Source organism: Acyrthosiphon pisum, chromosome A1 (genome assembly GCF_005508785.2).
Source record: "Acyrthosiphon pisum isolate AL4f chromosome A1, pea_aphid_22Mar2018_4r6ur, whole genome shotgun sequence".
Lineage (NCBI taxonomy): Eukaryota > Metazoa > Arthropoda > Insecta > Hemiptera > Aphididae > Acyrthosiphon > Acyrthosiphon pisum.
The window spans coordinates 50,174,453-50,201,325 of NC_042494.1; the positions used below are offsets into that span (position 1 = coordinate 50,174,453).

Here is a 26,873-nt window from a genome sequence, read left to right on the forward strand (position 1 = left end):
TATTTCTCGACTAGGAAACTACCTCTTACACATTGAAACACGCACTGAACTATAATGGGTGTGTTTGACTATTTTAGGACTCTCGCTAGAGACAACATGACGGTAAAGGATTTTTATGAGAACTCATCGGGTTTACAAAATACATAAATAATGTATGTAGATCGGCATAGGCAAGAATAAATAATTTTGACTTGATATATTGCATCTCGCCCACGCTGTGGTCAAAATGGAATATATTATTAATATACGTGCATGAGCGACATTAAACCTGTACTAATTTGGGAATTGAGATTATTAATTACATGTGCTTCTTAAAATATTTTACAAAGATATATATTACCGATGGGTGACTTCCTGTGTGACTTCCGTGCCCCGTGTATGATGCATTTACTTGTAAATAGTCATTCTTAAAAAAAAAAAAAATGTTTAAGCTGATCGTAAATTTGTCATCCATAATGTTGTTCCTAGAATTTTTATAACATAACCGAAAAATACAAAATTTTAATATTTTATTATTGAAACGACATAATGAAAGCTCTATCACCTTGACACTGTCATTATGAATATATTGTCAGTAAGTACTTAATTTTTGTTTCATAATTACCTAAATAGGTTCTAAAACTATAATATCGATATAGTGTAATTTATATCACAATGAAAATAATACTAATTATATTTTGATTGGTTTATCAAATTCTGAACAAAGGATAGAGCTTTATATTTGATTTACATCGATATATTTTTTTCCGCTTATAATGCAATTTAATCATAAAAGTACTTCAAAAGTTTTATACAACCCCTTTAAAAATGTAAGTCCTTATTTTACATAGGAAACTTTTAAAGTTTAAATTTTGAAGAAATGTTCTCATTTAATGCTGACACTTATTACTCATTAGTTATTATTATTATTTATTTTCATAAAATTTTACATTTATTTTTCATAAAATTGAATTATACTAATTGTTATTTGTCACATGTTACATATGACCCAGTCGCCAATCGAAAGTTTTACAGAAAGTCATGGTGGTTTTTTTCTAAAAATTTTATTTTTTTTAAGAACATTTTCAACTGGTGGTATATAATTATTATAACATAACATTTAAGAATATTACAATTTTTACTTTTTTTACAACGAGAAAATGTCTTTGTGGTAGAGCGAACTTGCGTCAAACTCTATTGTTTTACTAAATTTCAAAAATGTAATAAATTTACAGAAATAAATAACAAAAATTATAATTGAATATTAATTAGTGCCTAGTGGCAAACTCATTTAGGGCCACAGGATAAAAAATTCTACTCGGATACCTGCAGGAGCTGGTTATTGAAATTAACGTTTATTTATATAACAGATCCATGATACCTACGCCTATATTATATTATTTTAAAACTTTAAAAATATATTTTATCCAGCACCATGAAAAATGATAGATTATAAGTTCATTTTTTCATATTAAATGATCTGATTTTTTTTACTCACACCGTATTCGTTTCCATAATGTATAATAACAAAAATATCATATACATTTTGAAGGAATTGATCGTACTAATGAGTAATGATATTTTAATTTGTAGGTGTAACTAAAAAAACCCCGAATTGTAATGTACATTAAATGTATATTTAAAATGACTTGGATTCATCTGTTTAATAACAATGTGATGGTTTATGTTTTATTTTCGTTATATCCAGAAACATTTAAAAGAGGGATGTTATTGTTTGGTAAAAAAATATAAGTGCGTGAGTGCGTACCTCTAATGCCTAAGCTATGGCAACCCATTTCTTAACTTTGTATTTATTCCTGTGAATTGGTTAAGTCAGACGTCAGTTCCATAATATAATACGACTGTTTTTCCATGTGAGTTATGACTTATAACCACAAATAAACACATTTGGCATAATTATAGTTAAGTATTTAAAGTATTAAGCCAACAGTCCCGACTATATCAACGAAGTGGCGCCATTCAACTTTATGTTCCGCGGGGTGACAATAATACGCTAGTCTGATTATATAAATTAATTTGCTAGAACCCGAAACTATCAGGTTTTAAATTTAAGTAATTATATATTTATATTGCATTATGGGAAATCGTATACATATATATATTTATACGTATTATATGTGGTTTCAGACATTTACTTCAATATCAAAGAGTAAAATATTATAATATATTATAGTACCTATATAATATATTACATTATATATAATCCCCATTAATAAAATCCAATATTTGTGTCGGTGTAGTGTGTGTGTGGTGTGTGTCTATCACACTCAGGGACGGATCCAGAGGGGTGGGCTAGGGGCCCAGCTCCCCCCAGACATATTTTTTTATAAATATAAATATCAAATAACAAATAAACAAAATCTAAACTTCTTTTCACTGTCGCTTTATATATTAAATAATTAATTATTTATTTATCACATTGATTATCTATACCATCTATTATAACAAAATTTTTAGTAAAGTATAATATTTTATTATAATTGTATTTGTATTATAAAAAAATTGTTACCCTCCCCCCTCCACAGATCTTTGCTCTGGATCCGTGCCTGATCAGACTAGTGGTTCTGCAGAAATTCGGTATATAGGTAATCCGATACCCGAGGTTGAGCACCACGAAGCCAATTTTTCATTTGTAATTTGAAAGAGGAGCCACACAGGGATTTGTTGGTTCACGAAAAACAAATATTTTTTTATTTTTATAGGCGGTTGCCATTTGCCAATGACAGTAAAATAGTTATGATGTGTTATATGATGGGATATAATTATATAATTTTAGATATATCTAGTAGGTACCTGTGTTTTACATTCGGTCAAAACCACTCAAACATTATTGAGTTAAATTATATGCAGCTTACATTTAACGGAATATAAAAAGGGGGGTGGTAACTTTCCACGGGCATTTAATTTGTCACGGACAACCCCGTACAGGATCAGCTAGTATATTATAATAATATAGTTATTACAATATTATATTATTACTGTATACTAACTAGCTATATCTAAAGTGTCTAATATATAAGTCTCATAAAATCACCGGAGTGCTTAACGGCGGGTACGACTTAAAACTGTGCTCGAGTAATTATCACGCGTGACGTTAAGACGCGAGATTAGCGTCCCTACTTTTTGAAGGGAAACGTGATATGGCCGCTCCAGTAACTTCGCGACATACTGCGCACGCGCGCGTTGAAAGTGTACGGTAAGTTTGGGTGTTACTTTAGTCGAGTCAAAGCGAAAGTTTCCCGCTAAGAAGTTATATTATTATCATTATTATTATTATTATTAGCATCATCGTCATCATTATTATTACTATATACATGCAATACGTGTATATATGCGCGTGTGGTGAATATAATAGTATACAATACATAATAATAATAATATAAACAATCCGATACGCCTGTAGCTGCAAACATTACGGATGACTCGTTTTGTAACCAATTATTTTCCCGACGAATAGTTCCGAATTCGATTATGGACCGGAAGTCACCGGATCGCGGCGGCGGTGGTGCAGGGCGGTGGACCGATCGTGTGCCTCGGTGACACCGCCGCTGCAGCAGCCGAAGACTCGCGCAAAAGTTTTCGACGAGGATGACTCGGAGGCGTGCGAATTATTCGTTCACCGTATATTATATACCCGTAAAAATATATTTTATATAATATGCATCGAACGCTTTCGTCAGACAACGGGCTTGCGGGTTCGTTCGTGTGATTTTTTTCTCGGCTCGGGCGTGTCCGCGAAGAATCGCACTCGCGGCCAAATTATACATAAATGATTTACGGTATGATTTATATTGCATATATATTATTATAATACACAGACGCACACGCATACAATAATAATAATAATAATAATAATAATAATAATAATAAAAATTGTAAACGACGACGTCGAATCGTTATAATATGTACACGGCGAGTGGCCGTCGTCGGACGGAAAAAAAAATACTTTGTGAAAAAAATCTGTTTAAACGGTACGATTAATTGCTCGCGTCTTTTTTTGGATTTCGACTACGGCGGCAGGAGGGGGCGTGGTAATGCGTGCTCATTAATTATTTATTATATTACTATATCGCGTTATATTATATTGTATAAACTGTATATATTATACATATGCGTTATTGACGAGATCGTGATTTTTCGCAACCATCGGTCGATAGAATATAATATAGGTAATAAAATGGATATATATTGTATTGACTATACGCGTCTTCCAGGTATGTCTATACTCTTAATATTTGACGAGAAACAGACGAAGCTGCAATAAAAAATGAATGCACAAATAACGAGTGTTATGTACACATAAATAGGTACACAATAGGTAGGTTATAGGTAGGTATATAACGTATATGTGCCTATCTACGACAAACGGCGGTACCGTGCGACACTGCGAAAACTCGGAGTGGGCCGCACGCGTCGATTTCTTTTTTAGGTTTTCATCCTCGGCAGTTTTTTGAAATTATTTATTTAGTTTTTGGCACACATATGAAAAGGAAGAGGCCGCAAACGATAAAAAAAATTAAAAGAAAAAATAGCGGCAAAAAAAAAAAAATTAAATAAATAAATAAAAATAAACGCGTATGGCGCGCGCGGGCTTGGGTGAGTGTGACAGAGAAGGAGACGACGAAACGAAAAGTAAAAATGAATAAATCTCGTTAAAATTCTGCACGTATATATCTCCTATAATAGGAAAGGCGGCTGCGAATAATAATGGCGAAATTACCGACGACACGAACGGGTCTCTCTTATTGTATAATGTATAATAATATAATATAAAATATATATATTGTTATAGTGACGTTCGTGGCGGCCCGCGCGGTGACCGTTTGAATACGATTATGATAAACAGTGCCGGCGGTTCGCATATAGGACATAAGGACGAGTTTAAAGGAAATTATTACAATAGGTACTACACCTATATTGTATACTCAGTTTTACGATGGGGTACAATTTAAGCAGTTGCTGGTTTGAAAATGATTAGCAATAATTGCAATCGTAAAACATTTTCTTTATTCGTTATAATAAGTTATAACCTATAGAAGTTTTAATTCTAAAAAAAAGCTAGCTATGACACCTAAACATTTATTCCGGCATTTTGCAGTTTTCACTCGGAAATCGGAATAAGGACCAAATAATTTTGGAGTTGATATTATTTGTTACACTTACGTCAATACGTCATAGTGTTAGGCTCTCATTAGATTACATTTCTAGAACATAGGTAAATCTATACACTGCAGTACACATTCTCTAAAATGATATAATATTGTTCAATTCAAATCACTTTAAAATTGAAAATAAAATGAATACATTAAATATGTAAGATGAAACTTTACACACTTATATTTCAAAAAATTGGATTTATCATTTTGGTATAGTTGTTGGCTGAAAATATTGACATACTATTTAGTTACTCGAATAAATTTAGCAGTTGTCACTACATGTATAATACATCGGTCGGTCAACTAAAACCTATTTAATCACGATAATAATGGATCATTCTTTCCTAAAAAATAATGAAAATTCACAAACAATTAATAATATTAAAAAAATGTATTTACCCATAGACGTTTTCGAGGACATATAAAAAATGGTTTATAATGGTTATTAAATTGTTATTATATTGTTATCAAAACTGGTTTAATTAATTATTTAATTATTATCGTACGATATACAATATCGTCTATGGGTACATTGTTCTTTATTTCATAATCATATTTTTTTATTAAATTAAATTTTGTATAATATGAAAAGATTTTGATCTAGATACAATGTAATTTAATCGTACGCTATCAATCAAAAATGCTTATGGTTTTGCGCCGTCTTATTATAGCGGCTTTCCACAAAAAACTACGCGAGGACAAGCTGCAGAAAGTGCACCCAATTATGAAATCATAGTGGTAATGTATATTTTGTTATACGATTTAGAGCAATTATTTCAGAATTGAATGTTCAAAAAATGTTTTTCCAGACATTTTGAATTATGACAGAATTGAAACCTGCACGTTAAAATATCATCGCGATAAGATAGTGCTGAAAAATAATTGTTCAGTGGATATGAATTGGACACACCGAGTCTGAGAGTTCTCTCTTGAACCATTTATTTATTGAAAAGGACCAACACAGTTATAAGTTACCCAATCTTGAGGACAATACATTTTTCTTAGTGTCTTATCATCACTGATGTTAATATATTGTACAATTAATAGGTATGATTTAATTATTTCGATCTAATATAATATCATAACACTGTGCTTCGACGTCAACCATCTGAATTCTGAATGCATATTACTAACGTAAAATCGTTTACAAACGTAGATGAAACCTTCTGCAGTCGTTTTATACCTAACCATTCGTCTATAATCTATATTATATTAAGCGTCGAGGACCTGAACCGCAGTTAAGTTGAAACATATAATATTATGTGTACACACAACATTACATTATACATGGCATAAAGAACGAGTTCTGGAGTCTGGTAATAGAATTTCGACACTTCAATACGATTACTGCGGTAGCCACGCGGCGGTATTCGACCGGGGGCGATGACGTCTCGAAGATGACTTTCGATCACGAGCTAACGAAAAAATGCTTCTTCGTCGTCGCCGCCGCCGCACGATTATCGTTTTTATTTTTTCAGCTGTCGTTCCGGCGACGACGGTTGGTGACCGTTTATTCGTATTGCCGCGCCGCAAACATATAATAATATATTATTATATACACGAGAGGATGTTTTTGCGAATGACGCGCGTGGAGAGAAAAGTACGCACAGTCTATATTTGTGGCGTATATAAAAAAAAACTTAACTATTTCAGGGTACGTATATGTATATACTATATATACATAGAATATCCAGAGAATAGTTTAATTTTTTTTTATACGCTCGCGTGACCTCTTTCGTCCGGATTTATATTTACAACCACAACGGGTTATAATATAGTCACCGACGAAATTTTTCAGAGACACTATCTATATTATACGCTTATAAATATTATATTATAGTTGAGTATATAATATTTTATGTAAGTTTGTGTGTTTGCTTGTAGTACGTTTGATATTATTATATACACACAATTTAGAATACGCGTTTACCATCCCGACTGTTGTGTGTTGATTGTATTGTTATTATTGTGAGGAAAATACGCTACAACAATTGTTAATAATGCTGTTGTTAATTTGTTTTTCGAACCAGTAACGAGACATTAATTTTGCGTTACCCTCAAGTATAGATCACTTACGATGACTCCAACTAGTACGCGAGTAATTTAATGAATTAAAATATCGAACAACATCGTTTTCTTTGCTCGTCTCGAGCGCGTCATGCTGCAGTATAATGGTATAGGCGAGATCGTATGTCGATCGATTGTAACCGTTACATGACAATTTCGCGTTTACATCGATGATGAGACTACTCTAATATTGCAGCAGAGTAGATACTTTTAATGTTATGTTTGAGGCATAGAGTATTTTAATGGATACGATAATGAAATACGTCGACTAAACCAAACTCATCCATTTTTATTTTTTTTAATACCAGGAATACTTGGGATATTGATATTTTTGCATTATTACCTATTTGTTTGATAGGTATTCAAAGATTTTTTTATAATTTATTTTTAATTTATTCAACATATTTTAGTTGATATAATTTTATTTTAGATGTATAGGTACAACAGGTAGCAACCAAAACGCATAAGATACAATTATTGTAACATCATTCATTATTGATTACAATTCACTATAATACGGGTAAATCGGACCTCGCGTGTATTATATAGTATACCTATACTATGAATTACACATTTAATTTTACATGTAACACAAATCAATAGTTTTAAAGCAAAGACAAAATTATCTATCAATGACTATCATAATATGGCGGTAAATTTAATTTCCAACAGAACACACTATACCGTCATTACCGTTAGTACGCATACCTACCACCAGTTGTGTGGCGTCGGCCACCCAGGTCTCCTGCAAGTCGCAGTACTCACAAAACAGGACTACAACTGCCGACACCTATTGTTCCTGATTTTAGTAATAATCCGTGTTTGTCCAAAAGAGTCGCGATAGATGTTTTAAATTAAAATATCATAGGATGAATGTACAGTTATAATTTTGTATAGGTAAGTTAAGACCATTTTTCGACCATACCACACGAACGTTTAAAATTATTGTATACTTCTTACATAAAATACATTGTTTAATAAATTCCGACGTAAAATATAACTCGATTCATATAATATAATATGTGTTTACTTGGTGCATATTATGATAGTGTACCCGTGGAGAATACAATATAATATAGTGATATACTAGATTCGCGCCCGAACCGAAAACGGAACCGCGGCGAGAGACCACGTATATATACACGCTACACGGATACACAATTATAATATGCAATAGGTAGGGTATTGTGCATATATATTATATTATAATATATTGTACGTAGAACGTACACATCGTAATATGTATTGTTAGTAGGTATAGTGTGTATGTACAGTTTATAATGAACGTAACATATTATTTTCTAGAAAAAAAGTCGTCCCTCGGACCGTTTATACTGTATATAATCGTATTTTCACCTTCTTCGCCGAGCGGTGCCTCCATACTATATTATGCCCGTGTAGCGTGCATAATATTATTATATTCAATATTGTCATCGCGGCACTGTCCGCGAATACAATAGGGCCTAACCTAATCCAACGACATAGTAATATAATATATAATATAATATATAGCATATATTATGCTTATACTTAGGTATATCATGTATTCGTGGAGATATATTATGTGTTTAGGTCTAAGTATCAATGGTATAATAATAGCGTACCTATATTATACACGCGCCACCAACGCTATCACTGCACGCGCGTTATATTCAACGGCCATTGCAGCTCTATCTTTGGCCGTCGCACCCTTTCCTCTCGTACACATTTCCCATATGTTCATACAATATAATATTATTATGTATATGTATATTATGTTATTATTATAGTGTCCGAGTACATGCGGAGACTCCTTCACGTCGTCATCGCGTATATATATATATATATATATAGGTACATAGTATATAATAGTATTTACATTATTATATAATTTATATTTGTACAAATGCGGCTCGAGCTGATGGTAAACTGTAACGAGACGCGACTTGTGCTATTATATACATGTACACAAGTATTATTATTATTATTATTATTATTACGTGCGCGTATAATATTATATTATGTGCAGTATACATATATTATAATAATAATATATGATACAAAATATATATACGACGGTCTAGGGAAACGCAAGTGTTATCGTAGGTCGTAATATTGATATGTGTTTCCGATAGTGGAAAACGGTTTCTACACGAGTTACGAATTTACGATTCCATATAATAATATATATACATATATAATATTCAACATTTCAACTTATCCGTGTATAACTAGAATAATGTATATAATATATTTATGACTTTGCATACACGCGTGTGTAGTGTATACGTATTAAACGTAGGGTACATAAGAAATAACTGACGAATAAAATTAACTCAATATGTAACCGAACCCAACGGCCAACTTACATAGTTATAACTTATAGCTGACAACAATTGGCTCTATTTTTTGTTACACCTTGTATGACTACCTATAGGCTACTGTTGGTTAGCTGACGCCGCTGCAATCGGTAATATCGAAAATCCGGCTATTAATGCATAAACCGCTAACCAGTAACGTGTGCCTAAAATGTTAGTACCTTAAGTTAATATGTATATTATTGTATATTTAATTTTCATAAAAGAAAAGTTTCAAAAAGTTTAGAATACTTTAGTTCGTGTTTACGTAAGCAGCTGACTCAAGTTTTTACCTTTAGAGGTAGGCTTTGTCCGAGCAAATTTTTTAAAATATTTGCCTGCAGGGGATTGTTATGTATTCTACCGTTTTTAACTTTCGATTCTGATTTATATTTTGTTTGTTTTTGTTTGGATGGCGATTACCGAACAAGGCTAGATATGGACCTATTGAAAATTAAAAAATAATTTGTTTAACTGGAAGCTAGTTTGGAGGGGTATTCGTGTAATTCCACTGCTTCATAGTTCATATATTATATCTTATATTCGTTTATATATACTATTATAAACGCAGAATTAAAAAAAAAATTGGACATAGACGAGAGTTTAACGCGTCACGTTAGTCTCATAAAAATGTTTTACACCCAGACCATTATGTACCTACAAAATTATTGTACCTATAATTGCGCCGACGTATCGATCATCTAAAGTTAGAAAATAATATTAGGTATATATAACTATATCAGTAATGTCAATGATTTTTTTTTTCATGATTCTCCACTTATACTTGCAACCGACAATATTGATAGTATGATAATATTATATGTGTCAGATAACATGTAATTTGTACCACTTAGCTATTATAGTTATTTGTATGATGTATTGGCGTATTGCACACCATAAAATATATATAGTACTTATAATATTATATATTACGTTATTATTTGTATATTAAAAATGCGCTAATTTATTATCTAATAGTTATATACGTCTATACTCTTCGGACGGATTTATGCAAACGACTTGTAATTTTTTTATACTTAATTGTTCCTGCTTTTTTTTTCTAGAAATGCATCAGTCGCTGGTATACAACGTGGGAAATGGCAGGCGGCGGTCGGTCGATCCACACAGTGGACAAACCCATAACTTGGGCCAATCATCTTGGTAAACGACAGCGACAAGTGACGACGACACAACCGTGACGATATAGAGTACAGTTCTCAGATATTTAGCAAAAAAAAATTATTATTATAATATATTAACCAAAGTCGAGCCCTGTGAACGCAACATGGAAACCGTCACCGTTGCCGAGGAAGAACTGACCACTATGAAGTACGTCAACACGTCGAAAGAGTTTACGGTCGAGGAGATAAACTCATTTTTTTTTTACGAAGTGAGTTGGCACCGATTAAAATCGGATATTTTTATACATATTTCGATTTAAAATTAAATTAAAATGTATAAATTATTACGTTAGGTATATTATACGCGGATACAACGTTATATGTATAACTACGGTGCTCACCTTGGGGGGACGGAGTACTTCATCATTCTGCATTTTGATAAAAATGAGCGAGATACCATCATAATTTGTCTTACGGATTATTACTTATTTCATAACCACGGATCTATAAATTAGTTAATATTAATTTATTTTAATTAATTATACGGACTGTGCCCTTTTGACATTGAACATTACACATTTGATATTACAGAAGTCGTTACAAAAATAGTTATCAATATTAACTAATTATTACTAAGCTAATTATTAAGCTAATTATTATTATTAATTAATGTACTTTTATTATCCTTTTGTTATTATTTATAACTACACCTACAGCTCAAATATAGTTTATCAATAGTGATGGGACGCTCTTTTTTAAAAGTTAACATAGTCCCCTCTACTTTAATTTTTCCAAGTCAAGCACTATGCATAACCTAGATGAAAATAAAGATAGGACTTTCCTCCTCCACACAAAACAATAAATATGCCTATATTATACATACCTATACCTATGTAATACACTATTATGTATGTACTATGTGGGCAGGCACCGGTGTCCCAACATGGAGGTGCCTATACTATTGATTATCCTATAGCGGCTGGAGCAGACACTGGACGATTTAAAATTGTAAATCCTCGTGAGACGCCATTACCATGTGCATACCTACATATGTATACAAAACATATTAAGTATGTAATGTACAATAAACATTAGAGTGTTTGTAGGATTATATTTTATAATAAGAATCAACGAACAAACGGATAGCGAGTACGGTATTTACGTTAAAATGATAGAGCTCTATACTCTCTAGAGCGTATTTACACGCGCACCAATATAATATTATACCTACCTCGCGGCCATTATCGTATGTTCTAAATGCCGCTACAGTACCGTTCGCCATACATCACAATATAAATACTACACGATGAAAACCGAATTCGTAAGATATATAAGTATACCGCCTTATTCGATTTATGTTTATGCTACTGATAATTTCGCTGACATGCACACGCGCGTACCTACTCCAACTCCAATAGTATATGAGTCCTGTGAGACTAGAAACCGATAAATTTCTATTTCCGATTTACCAATTTACCAATTTTTAATATTTTTTTCGATTTTGAACTCAATTTTTTACACCGGTTTTCGAAGGATTGGAATTTCAATTTCGATTTTCTATAGGCTATCTATCTACAGGTTTTCGGTTTTTTTTCCCGGTAGCAGTTTCGGCTTTGATTACCAATTTCATCGATTTTATGGACCGGTTTTCAGTTTTTTAATATATCTATAAGTATACCGGTTTTGATTTTTAAGGATATCGGTTTCAAGCCCTGCGTAATACGACTCTCTGCCAGCCCTGCCGTCAATTTGAGTATGCAGTGGCGTAACAAGATCATACAGTCGTTTAGTCGTATATATTATTATACAGGTGGGTCACGGAAATAAGGCCTAAAATAAATGAACAAAACTCAGGTTATTTCGGACTTACAATTATTTTATCAATATTTAATTATAAATAAACATGTGCCATTTAAGTTTTTAAAAAGTATCTACATCAAGAATGTGACATAGGAGGCCAATGCACATCACCAAAACGTGATAATATTATGAGGCTGCCGGGGAACATCTTGCTTACGACGTTCATTGTGCGATGAAAGTGTGAGGAGGTGCCCATTCTTGTTGAAACCAAACACCCGATGGTAAAACAAAATAGGCACTTTTCGCGTGGATAGGTTTTTCCTTCGCGGTCGCAATACCGTTGAAATAAATATCACACGTTTTACGAAATATTATCATTTACCAAACACTGGCGAACATTATACCACAGAATATATGAATATTCTGTGATTATACCTTCGATAGTTTCGATAGCCCCCGACGATAACATTCGACACCGTGACTGGTACGGCCAATGATTCGTATAGGTATACATCTATAATATGCAGTGATTTACTCCTTTTGAAAAAATTTAGTTAATATTACCCACGGGAGAATATGGTTGAAAATATGGTCATTGAGATACTTAAGGCCTGAAAATCTGAATACGAATAATCAATGTCCAATGACAATGATGGGTTGGGATGTATCAATTCTTGGTATTATGATAGCCACTGCAGACCCACTGCTTTAATTGCGTTAATATGATTTCCATTTTGTGGTTTTTGAAAGACATTATATATAATATGTATTATTATGTCCATCCGATCGACGAGTGATAGTGGTGCCCACTGATATTGTATTGCATCCTCGCTTTATCGTCCATCCGTCGTACTGATTCCTCAACCATTTCGCGTACTCGGCCAGAACACCACCTGTAACCGGAAATCTCTATCTTTTACATATTATAATACATTATTGTATAATAATATAGACGAATCACTAACGCGCCGCTGCTAAATATATTGTTATTTTACACCTGTTATTCAATAATAATATGCTCACACCATATCGCTGCCATAACTGCGTTGTTATATATTATTATTATATTTTAAATCAATCGCGTTGAATATCATCGACAGTGAATTATATATTATTATGATATTACGACGACGATCATATGATTGCATATAAGGTGCGCGTGAAACATTAATCATTTGACACATAATATAATGTACCTACACGAGTATTATATATTATAATTTATAATATTGGATTGTGTCAAATCACGCTGTATGTGCGTATATAATATATATACGCACAATATATATATATATATATAAATATATATTATACACAGGTTCGTTAATATACAGTTGTAACTCTAAAATATAAAATAAGTCACTTGAGATTATAATTTTTTTTTTTTTTTTAACATTTATTAAAAGATATACAATCTGTAATATTATTTACAATGAGCGTATGAGCGTATAATATAATATAGAATACGTTGTTTACATTTTAATCACACTATTACAATATTATATTGAATTATCTAAGTTTTAATCTTAATTTATAAAAACACACATCATCGTAAAATCAATACATTCATCGCTATCCACTGAGAACCTAAAATGCTGTTACTCTCCATCTCCACCGACCATTCTCTCGATGGAGAGCTATGCTTAAATGAGATAGATTAATCGAAAATGTATATAATATTGTAAATAAAATCATGTAAATATTTTTTATCGAAAAAAAAAAAGTATACATGTATTACTTACGCTTTATCGCAATATTCTTGTAAATCCTGAAATAAACCTACTATTATAGGTACCGCTTGTTCATTTTTTCGGTAAAATACAATTTAGTACGGTCCTTACGAGCAACATTTTTAGTACTACAATATTGACACGCTCCTATTTTTTCGACCAACGTTTCCAAACTCTACTGTTTTTGTTATATAATAAAGGATTTGTAATTTGGGTGTATTATATTTACTGACCCAGTGTAAGGGTGTTATCTATATTTTGTGTCATAATAATAATATTTTATAGATTGTTATTTGCTGTTTATATATTTTATTTATATAATAGCTAATATTAAAATGATCTAACCAGGTATATTAATTATTATTAGGTACTGATATTTTCTAACCAGTGTTCTAGGTCCTAAATTTCAGTGTTATGAGTCTATGATCTACATAATACATTTTCTCTTAACTTCGCGTACAAACAAATTCAGTATTTTCATTATTTTCTCGAAGAAATAAACAAAATAATTAAGTTACTAAGTTACTAACAACTGTAACTATAACTTGCAATCAATCTCAATCAATCCAGTAATTTTCTCATTCTTGATTGTATATCAGAAATACAAACAAAAACATTTATGTATCAACTTAGGTAATAGTAACTTACTAACTGTTAGACATTACAAAAAAGAAAAAAATAGTTTTTTCTAAAATACGCAAGTAAATTTTGTATTATAGGTATATACAGATTGCAGACAGTACAATGTATAGAGTCTACACTGTATAGTGTAGACCATTATTTTAGATATATTTTCAAATTCAGAAAATAAATTCTTATAAGTTCTGTATCTATCGAAAATGTGCATATGTTTCGGTTTCTTTTAAATAATTATTTTAAACTGTTTAATGGTAGACATTAAGTCTCATCAGAAATTTCTTCAAATTAATACCACTATATTATAGTCCATACAGTAATAATAAAATATATTTTCCAAAAATGTGCCACCCAAACTCAATGTAGTAATAATAATAATATTATAATACATTATTGATTTTGCGAGGAATCACACGAATGTGTGTGAATCGTGCGTATTTCTTTATTTAATGCTTATATATATTATGTTACATTATAACAGCTACAACTACAGATATAACTACAGACATACTATTTAAGGTGTTTTTTTTCATCGACCATCGTACCTAGTACTACCTACATAATATTACCTTGCAAACCTAACCGTCGAAATATATTCAGGCGGAAATCACGATTCGCGACCGCGTCTGACAGTTTGAGGACGTCATTGCCGTGTGCTCCTCTGGTTTCTGCAGCCGACTTAGGCATACATATCGCCCGCACGTTCGCACGTGCGAACCACCACAGAATACAATTAGCTAGTCCAGGACGATCGCCAAATATCATATTAAATATAAGTAAAACGATAATATTATTATATCGCCGTATACGGGATTCGCATATTATATAGGTATTATAACACATGTTGTATGCGATGATGATATTTTAATGGCATTTGGCACGTACAACTGTAATAATTTCATTATTAATAATATTATAATTACGTTTTCGATATATCGTCGAAATATAATACCGTATTGTATTTACAATGGCTGATTATAATACAATGGAAATATCGTAGTAGACTCTATATAGGCATAAACAATTCATTCGCGATACTGTTTTCTAATGCAAAATATAAGCGAAATGGTTAATCGGAATACTTATACGAGCGTAAGGCCGATGCTACACCTACAAGGCGTTTTCTGATATGTTTTAAAATAAAAGAGACCACAAAGATAATGTACCTATCTGGGCAGATATATTATTGCTGTTATTGTATAGTAAGTATACTTTCGTATACGATAATAATAAGTATTCGACAGCTGGTAATATTATTCGGACGGTATTATTTCGATTTTGTTTCAGTCAGCCAAAGGAACATTTTTCAAACGTTCTAAAGTATACATCCACTTGTAAATATAGTTGTTTATTGCAGGATAATTAAGTATATGACGCAATTAATATAAAAATATTATGTCAAACTTAACTTAAGACCTATGACTCGAGTAGGTACGAAAAATACGTACAAGGGTAATAAAGCGCACGCCATCGAGTCAAGAGTTCACTCCGATTGTTGCTTACTTGCCTACCGAATCGAGACAATTTATCAACAATTCAGATTATCGAGTTTTGTATAGGTCCGCCAATCATTCGTTCGCTAATTTATAACTTTCCAAACGTATGATGTTGTCACGTTAACTACAGTAGACTGAAAAATAGTTTAATATTTTTAATAAAAAAAATGTCGTATCTAATATCGTTTGCCGTTTCTGCTATTTCTGCATGCCTACCATTCCAAATCGCCCAAAATCGTCTCGTTCATAGGTCGGCTAATTTATCGACGGCCAGCAGTTTAACCTCGTTGTCGTAAACCGATGTCGTTGTTACCATCGCCTCTTATGGATTGTTTGCAAGAAATCTATTCGGATATTGGCGATAAAGATCTACAATTTTAAACTATTCGCTTGATATCCCAGGTAATTGATCAACTTGATCATTCTCACCGAAATCGCTGGGAAAATTAAATACTTTCGAGCAAACTAGTTGCATATCCACGGCAGCCTTAACACATAACATACGTCAATAGGTGACATGAGTGCATTATTACAATATTGTTGGATTATTTTTTTTCTTCATATATAATATGTAGATTCTACACCATCATGTAGATTCTACATCATACAATTATTTAATTGTATTATTAATATTTATTAAGTAATTAGTTTACTTGTTCGTGCGAAATGTACAAGCGTATAGCATTGATTTTGGTTATGATAACATTAGATGTTTTGTAAAAGAAAGGTATTCGAAAAAAATTGGTAAGGGGGTCCAAGATTTCTAAAAATCATTCATCAGGGTCCGTGATCTACAAAAGGTTATAAGAACCGATTCTCTAATTTGTATTATACTATTACGGTGTGCTACCGAGCAAAAATCTGCAGATTTGTCATGTGTAATATACGTTTATATAAAGGTACGATGTGCTTATATTTATACCGTAAAATGCATATAAATAAAAAATTTAATACTATTCGTTCAATATCACCCAATAGATTTTATATACCTACAGATCTATATTTTCAGAAAATGATTCCTCTTATTCCAGACATTACAAAATGAAATGAAAAATGTATCTTTGTTTCCGCGGGGACTAAAATCGTGTGCAGTACGAGTATAGTACCACACACTTTACGCAATACGAAATTAATAAGTTTGTAGTGACCAAATTATGTAATTTTATACATTTAAATTTGCCGATCGTTATTGATTATATTGATTATACGATCCGAAGGTGGAAGGCCCCCACTGGACATTTTTATATATATACCGACCTCTGTTTTGCCGTTTAAAAATCGTAAGTAGAGACGGTGAGTTTTCCAACAGACAACGGGGTGAAACGAATAAGGAAATCATACATATATACCGTGTGTTACCGTATAAATTATACTATAAATTATATTCCAAAGTTTTGTAATATACGTAATACGTATATACCTATAGAATAGAACCTTTCAAAACAGCGAATAGTGTTCGCCGTCAAAATAAACACCGACGTGCACTTAATATATCTTACAGTATTTTAATTAATGCGGTATCTTCGCCGCGTCCACCTCCGCCTTAACTATATATATTATTATATTGTATGTAAACGCAGTATACAGTTTCAGAGGACAAGCTGAGCGCGCGATCGGTCGTCCCGCCAGTCATCGTCGAGCCGGCCGCGTGAGAATGTGCTTACCTTGTACCTATGTCGTTCCACGAATAAGCTCATTATTATTATTATTAAACACATCGGAATAGCAAACGTGCACCGTTAAAAAACTGCAGTGTACATAATACGCGCTGTACTTCGATTGCGGCCGTAACGCGGTCAACGTCGCGAGCTGTACATATATATATGTATATATAAAAGCGATAGAAAGGAGTGCGATTTGCGTGTGTGTGTGTGTTGTGATGGTCGTTTAAAACGCGGATAGGAGGAAAGAATAAGAAGAAGAAGAAGAAGAAAAAAATACGCGGTCTATGTGAGAAATAATAATAATAGTAATCATTAAAAACGGCACAAAGTCGTACGTGACGCGGAAACCAAAACCGCGGGGACGCGGCGGTATAACCGGCTTAAAACGGAAGACGACTACGCGAAAAACTTACTAGAAGCAAAAAAAAAATAAAAATAATACAATATATTACGCACGCGAACTCGTGTGTATGTGTGCGCTCACGATATAAATTTGTCTTGTCACAACGAGGCGGGGAAATATCGTCGTCGTCGTCGTTAATAGTGTGTGCACGAACGGACTATTTAGCGCACCGCCAGATAGTCGTGTGGTATAATGGCGGTGTATAATATTATAATTATAATAATAAACGTCAGGTCGTCGAACGTATAAAAATCGTACGCCGTATATAGTTATCGGGCGGCGAGGTGTTACGGAGTACAGATATGACAGATCATTATTATAGTGTAATATAGATCGATGATAATAATATAGGTGTGTATTATTATATTATACTATACACCTACAGTGTATAGGTACATGCATCGTTATGATTTGTATTTATGATGCGAACCATTGATTTTACAATATTTATATTTATAAAATACCATAACTGTATCTAATCCAACTCCGCTCGTGAAAAAAATGAAAGAATATTAAATAATACGGTGCTATACTGCTATGTGTATCGGTTTTAGTGTACCTCAGCTCGCGGAAACATGGGCGTCCAGGTACCTACCTAGCTTTGTAAACTAATTCGACAGAGATGGTCAATCCACCTGTGGTGAATTGGATATTTAGAATACTTGGTATATTTTCGAAGTGGTTCAAAGTCCAAACTATTGTTTAAACTTCCCCGATAATATGATATGATACCTCTAAGAACAATTTGGAATGTTCGGTCAAAACCTGGCAAAGTTTTTGAGTATATTACATCGTACAATAACTACATAATAATATTATAATTTATAAGCTACAAACATGCATACAAAAATCTATCTACATATATATCAAATTCACGAATACAACAAGTTTAAATGCAATGCACTCCATAACTACTCAACTGATTTTTATAAGATTATGCTCAATGTGTGTGATTTGGTCCAACTTATAAATAGAATAGTTGTTATCTCGATAAGCACTTAATTTTTTTTATTGACCATTTAAGAAAAGATTTTGAGATATGCGATTGTAATTTTTGTTTATAAATATTTATTATAGGTTACAGTTTACCGGCTTACAGTATTATTATAATTTATTATTTTGAAATATTTAATGCAATAATTATACTTGTAGATAAAAGATGATTAAAATTAATTTCTAAAAGTGTAATATACACATGGACGCAATAGGGAGGGGGGAGTTAGGGGCTAAACCCCCCAAACATTTCCTACATTTTGTTTTAAGCTTATTCAATATTTTCAAAGTAAGGCTTTAGCCCCCCAAATCCCAAACGCTATTTGTGCCTATAAAGTATAAATACACAGTTGGCATAAAAGTCTATTTTATTTCTATAACCAATGGCAACCCTATATTATACAAACAAAAAAAAATATTTGAATTTTGTGATCCAACACGAAATTCATGCATGAGCCACCCTATGGATACCTAATATTATAGTTGTTGAAAAACGAAGTTACAACTCTCCCCGAGTCTCCAGGAATATGTGTGCAACATTTGTGCCAATTGGTCCAGCATTTTCCAAGTTTACATATGCCCCATACAAACATACATTCCTTTTTGTATATTATATACATTTATAAATTATAAGATCAAGGATATACGAACTGCATACAACACGTATACCATAACCGTTACGAGTGCAAAATAGATTGGCGCAGCCCATAAATGATTTAAAAGTGACGCTCGTCCGACTGCGCGTGTTAGTACGAACATTTTATATTATAAGCAAATATCGTATGTACCTACCTATCGTTTTATTTTATATGTTTATAAAATATATGATAGTGATTATTGATTACAATGTGCAAGCTGTTGTACATAATATTATTATTAATTATTATACCGTACGCCGTACATGAATTGTACGTGTTTGAGGTTTCGAGCACATTACTGCATAATGTTTACCTGCTTTACATTTAAAAATACTTCTCTTACATGTATTTTTTTTAACGTAGATTTCAATTATTCGATTTTTATTTTCGAAGGAAATATATTTATTTAAATTCTTGTTCTCTGTAACTCTTGTCGATTAATTAAAACATCGATAAAATATATGCTCTTGATCGCTATCTACAAATACACATATAAATACTAAATGATAATCTACTAGAGATTCGATGGAAAAAAATTGCATACATAAATAAAAACAGGTTCCCGCGATTGGTATATTTGATATGCGTGTCGATGTAATTCAGGCTTTGCACCACAGTCCACAATTGACCCCATAACACCCCCGAAAACTCTTTAGGAATCAAATCCCCGAAACCCATAAAAGCAAAATGTTTTTTTTTCCAAAACGCAAAAATTAACTACAAACCGAAAACAACATTCCGGTTAACCTGAAACCCGAATAATTGTTTTATTTTACAAATTCCACGTGAATACTAGTTCATTTTGTAAGTATATACATAGTTGCTTAAAAATAAATTAAATATAGTTATAAATTATAACAAAGGCATAAATATGCTGGTGTATATTTACATCTATAACCCGAAACCCGAATAAATTAATTATATGTGTGCAATGCCCTTATGTAATATTATACATACATTTTTTTTTTTTAATTGAAACTCATTAAAAAAATGTGTTTTTAATAATGAACAACATTAGTGTAGCTAAATAGCCTATCCAGGACGCCGTGTGATCAGAACATAATTATTTCTATGAAATTACGTATTATTAAAAACAAGAATCGTTATTATAATATTAATCAGTTACTTCCTTAAAGAGTATATGTTATTATAATAGACAGTACCTACATATGCTTATAAATTATAATTGTGGTTTTGTTTCCTATTATTTTTTTGCAGACTATCCAGTTCACAGTCTTGTGGATATTGTTCCTGTCGATCGTACTTGGTAACGGAGCCGTACTGGTGGCCCTGTCGTTCAATAAGGCCCGCAAGAACCGAATGAACTTTTTTATCATGCACCTGGCACTGGCTGGCAAGTATAATTTGTTTACGTTTTAATGCGACACTTGCATTACTTAGTTTATTTTATTGTTAAAAATTGTTGATCGTCTCTATTGTACAATAATAATGTATACAAATCTACATTCAAATAATATTACAAATAACATAATACATTACGATTTTCAACGCATTGTTGTTGTTAATGTTCATTTGTTTATTATTATTATTATTTTTTTTGAAAGTCTCGCAAATCTAAACAGCTATATAACACATAATTATTATAAATCGATTATTTCATAATATACAACACTATAATACTACTCTTTATTTCGAAGAGTATTGTATTGATCTTTTCGGCATTTCCTTCATGTAAAATATTAAATTATACACTTGACTTGTAATTCTAACATTTTATATTACCGTTTTTCCACACTCATATTTGTTGGTAAAACCAATATCCGCTTAACAATAAAAAAATGGCGAACAGTATTTAAAATTTCATGAAATCTATAGCAGTGTATTTTTAAGATAATGTTAATCTATTAGAGACGTATATTATGAGAGAATAGTTTTAATTTACACTTTACAGTAATTTATTTACGAGCGAAGAGCAGCTATAACTGTAGCGTCCTACCTGGCCATAAAATGTTTATTAGTGAAAAAAAGTTATTTGTATTATGTTATTAATTATAGGTACTTTGAAATATTTAGATTTATATTTTGCTGCTATATAACATAGAGAAATTAAAAATATATGTTGCCAAAAAAATTTAATGTCAGCAGTTTCTGCACCAACAAACACATCGAGTAAGAAAATAAATATACTATGGTAGCATAAATTATTATCTGTGTGGGTCTATTAGTTATGAGTGGATAATTTCGAGAAATAGAGTTATAATCTTATTCGTAATAACGCGTGTTGAACGTTAAATAAAAATCACTCAGCATAATGATATTGTAATCTATACACTGTATTCAAATTATCGCGACGATGCGTCAGCCACCGTTTCTACAGCGCCAGTATATGCCTACAATATATTACGTCGTGTTATATTATGATGTAGGTATGTTTGTACAAGTATCAGCTGTATTATATATATATGGTACACGTAATTTATATACACGGCGAAGAGTGAGTTATAAACGTATAGGAAATTATATATATTTTGCTTGTCGATTTATTATTATTAAGTACATTATGCGTCGTGTCGTTGGCGCATATCACTATATAGCATATTACTATTACTATACCTATAAACCAAAGTCGAAACGAGCTGTGCCACTACAATATCCTAATATAAAACATTACACTATATATGCATCCGCGTCCGACAATCACGCGTAATATACACGTATATTATAGAAGGTACTTGTAATATATTACACATTATAATATATAGGTACTTGCACTACCTATAATGATGTACCTGTATACTATACCTACTATTACTCATAGACTCATGAAATACTGTTACACGCTTGTGCCGCCTAAACGTGCTATGGATTACGACGATGACGATTTTAATTTTTAACGCGTGTTATATACTCGATCGATTGTCATTATCAAAACCTACATATACCTATATATTGTTATTATTAATATTATTACTATATAATTATTAATATTCTCAGCGTGCAGGTAATCAAAAAAAAATTACTTCACCGAAACCCGAATCGACTTAAGTACCTAACTACTTACACACACAACAATATTAATAGTATAGTATCGATTAAATTATAATTTGCACGTTCGGGTATGCACACATGCTATAAATACGTCCAAATACATATATGTATATATATATAAATTATACGGAATGGCGCAGCTATATATTAGCGAAACTCATCGATTAGGTAGATTTACAATATTTAAAATTGATTATCCTAAATAATGTATATACCTGGTATTACAATATACTCGTATAAATTACCACAAATAATTTTTTTTATCATTCGCATACCTATATAATATTTATTCGATTTCGATTTCAAACCCCGTGGTATTATATACGTGTCGTCATTCATTGTTTCACGCACAATAAGCCGCGTGCTCTTTCCAAATTCTGAACTCCTCTTATAGAACTGGATTTCACCAAATCTTTTAATATTAATTGTAAAGACTTGCACACTGTCGGAAATATTTAACCTCATTCAATCGTAAGTAACGGAGGTTTCTGATAATACATTAACAAAATCATTAACACAAGTGCAAAATGTCTTAAAACTCTATTCTACCGTTTGTGACGAAAACATCATACAGCTACATAAATACAGTTAATTATATTGTGATCAGTACTTATAGTAACTTATTTGTGTTTCCGAATAGACTTGTTGGTGGGACTGGTGAGCGTTATGATCGACATGATATGGAGAACAACCGTCACCTGGTCAGCCGGTCCGATTGCTTGCAAAGTTGTCAAGTACTTACAGGTAACGTATATTTAAGTATATTTTATAAATATGATTAATTGTACCACTGATCGACACGTTGTTTTCATTCGACAAAGGGACGTTTGAAGTCTAATTAATATATTACAGTACATAATATTATATTATATAGCAGTTGTTGCAGGAGACTTTAACGCTCCACTCATATCGTATAATTATATGTATTATATTATATTATTTACTTATGACATATTCTATGGCTGACAACAAAATTGCAATAAACAATGATGCATAAACAATCGATAATACTAATAAACGTTTAGCTATAATGACCTTAATTTAAGTTACTTATATATATATTATATATAATTTTTTTTAACATATATATGAGCGTCTGCGTTATAATAAATCAAATAATACAAAGTAGGTAAAAACATTTTTTCAATCTAAATTGTAAGTAATTAAAATTAAAAACAACTTTTCCAACTTTGCTAATAATCAACCACAGCTGTATACTCAGCCACATAATAATATTAAACCACTGTAGAAACACGTTTTGTTACAGACATAGAGTAACACTGTTGTTGATCCAAGCTCTTATTAAAATATAGTTGATATTAAGACCCCATAACTACATTTCCAGCACAACAGAGGTGTAATTACCTCACTCGCGATCGGCACCATGGCAGAGTATAAGTGATTTCCCACGGTATTGATCATTCGGAAATCGCAAGCAACGCGCGTGCAACCTGCAAGGAGGGAAAAACAAATTAAATAAACGCGTACATATAATAGAATATAATTATACTTAAACGATCTCGTGTTGTTCGTTAGTGTAAATTTAATTGATAATAATATATATTATAACACAACTGCATAATAATAACATTATGGGAGCTTCGTCAAACCGTCGTGCGCGCGTGTCAGTCGTTTCCACAACTACTGCAGTAGATTTATTATTCGTAAACGTATAGTGAGATTTTTTTCCATTGCAAAAGTTAATAATAAAAATATTATCGTTTATATTATACTTATATTATTACGTGTACAGATGCACAGTGAGTCACCGCGTTTTTCCATTTTTGTTTTTCCATTTTTCTAGCTTTATATGAGAAAACATTAACACGCCGTGGCTTATTCTGTATACATGATAGGGAATGGTGTGATTAACTAGGTAAGTATTTCGGACTGTTGTTTGTGTGTACCCACACTTAAAGATTCGATTTTTATACAATTAGAACAGTGTGGGAGGGCCGAAGTAATAGGCTAGAGCGGAAAAATCAAAACAGCTAAAAATATTTTCTTAAACGCTGCGGGTTCACACATAGTCACATAGACATTTGATTTTTATATTCTTCCATCTTTGCTAGAAACCATGGTTATATTTCAGTGTTTATTGGTCATTAAATTTTACTTTATAGTTTTATTAAATTAGTTTTTTAGTACAAGTTTTTTATAACTTACATGTTATAAACTATTAATTAATATTATAGCATTTCAAGATCGGCCCAACCCTAAAAAAAAAATCACAGTTAGAAAGAGAAAGGGAAACCATTTCTACTATTTCTGGTGCATACATTGGTTCCAACTTGTTTGCAAAGATCATAAAAATTTATATTTTTGTATAATGGATTTATGCCAATCACTATTATAGATTATACCTACTATTTATTTAAATGATTGGAAATTATTAGACACTAGTATAAATAATATTTTGTATTATAAGGTTTAAGCAATAAAATTTAACGACTGAAAGGGTTTATTTCACGTTTTTACCTAATAGTGTTTGTGTATGCTACCTATAGATATAGTATTCTATATTATAAGTATATGATATACATAATATGTATAATATATCTTAGTGATATTGTATCACTGTGTTATTATCCATCAGTACATTTTTACTACAATATTATAACATAATCATGTTTATTCTAATGTGATATTGTGTAGATAGGTACCTATACGTTATAGTATTATTCAACTTACTTACTTACTTACATATATACCTAATCAAAATAAAAATGTAAAAATGTTTGTATTCATAACCAATTTTAAGGGATAATTTATGTAAAAAGATATTGGGTAAATTCAATTTAACATTTAAATAATTATTTGATTTTTTAATTTAATCGAAAGCAAACGAGTACCTACCCGTATATAATAGTATAATGCATATTAAAATTATGCATTATAATTTAATTATAATGATAAATACTTACATAAATAATAGAGTAGACGGACGGACGGACGGAATAGGTGTGTACGAGGATAAACGAGTTCGCAAAACATTCGACGGGACGTTCTAATTACTTCTAACAGCCAGATAACCATATGACTGACACAACCATATAGCTACCCAGTTAAAAGCATAATATTAATATAAATATTTTATACATTCGTTTCAGGTGGTTGTCACGTATTCGTCTACGTACGTCCTCGTCGCACTCAGCATCGACAGATACGACGCCATCACGCACCCTATGAACTTTTCCAGTAGCTGTAAGCGGAGAAAAAACAACAAAAACCGAATTTTTTTTTTAAATTATTTATTTTCGCACATTTTCAGGGCGTCGGGCCAGAGCATTGATTGGATGCGCTTGGATTTTGAGTTTCGTTTTCGCCGTACCCAGCGTATTTATTAACGAAGAGACGATAATAGAAGGTATATACCGACCATATCTGTAATTTCCTATATAACAAACAGAAATATTTATAATATTTTAATATAATAATTATTGTATGATATTAATACTAGCTGAGCCCGTGCACTTCGTTGCTCGTTAAATGTACCAACTCTATATGACCCAAACTTTGTTCAATTCGTTATTTAATATTTGGTGGATGGCGTTCAAAACGTATTTTAACTTTTTCGTTGCCCGGAGTAAAAATTCTGATTCGCAGCAGTATATTATCAGGTAGGCAATCTACCTGCGGTAGATCGCGGACCCCGTGCTACTGCGGGTACGTATAAGTGTATGATTTCAATCTAGAGTATCAATGTACCTGATCTGCCAAAATAACCAATGGAAACCAATAATAAATAAATACTAATTTCTACTGTAGACTGTAACGAATGGCAACTATTTGAAAAATAAATAAAAATAAAATTTCCAATTTCC

At 31.8% G+C, this 26,873-nt stretch overlaps 1 protein-coding gene across 6 annotated transcripts in view; it reads left to right on the plus strand.

Annotated features, from left to right (window-relative positions):
* The window catches only part of LOC100574733 (cardioacceleratory peptide receptor), a 241,635-nt gene that overhangs the window by 203,037 nt on the left and 11,725 nt on the right, over window positions 1–26,873 (plus strand). For all 6 annotated transcript variants that reach the window (XM_003245049.4, XM_008185673.3, XM_008185672.3 and 3 more), the window contains 5 exons: window positions 10,624–10,949; window positions 21,259–21,394; window positions 23,690–23,793; window positions 26,160–26,253; window positions 26,321–26,416. In XM_003245049.4, coding sequence (XP_003245097.1) covers window positions 10,845–10,949; window positions 21,259–21,394; window positions 23,690–23,793; window positions 26,160–26,253; window positions 26,321–26,416 — 535 coding nt within the window. In that variant the 5' untranslated portion in view covers window positions 10,624–10,844. The remainder of the gene's footprint in view (window positions 1–10,623; window positions 10,950–21,258; window positions 21,395–23,689; window positions 23,794–26,159; window positions 26,254–26,320; window positions 26,417–26,873) is intronic.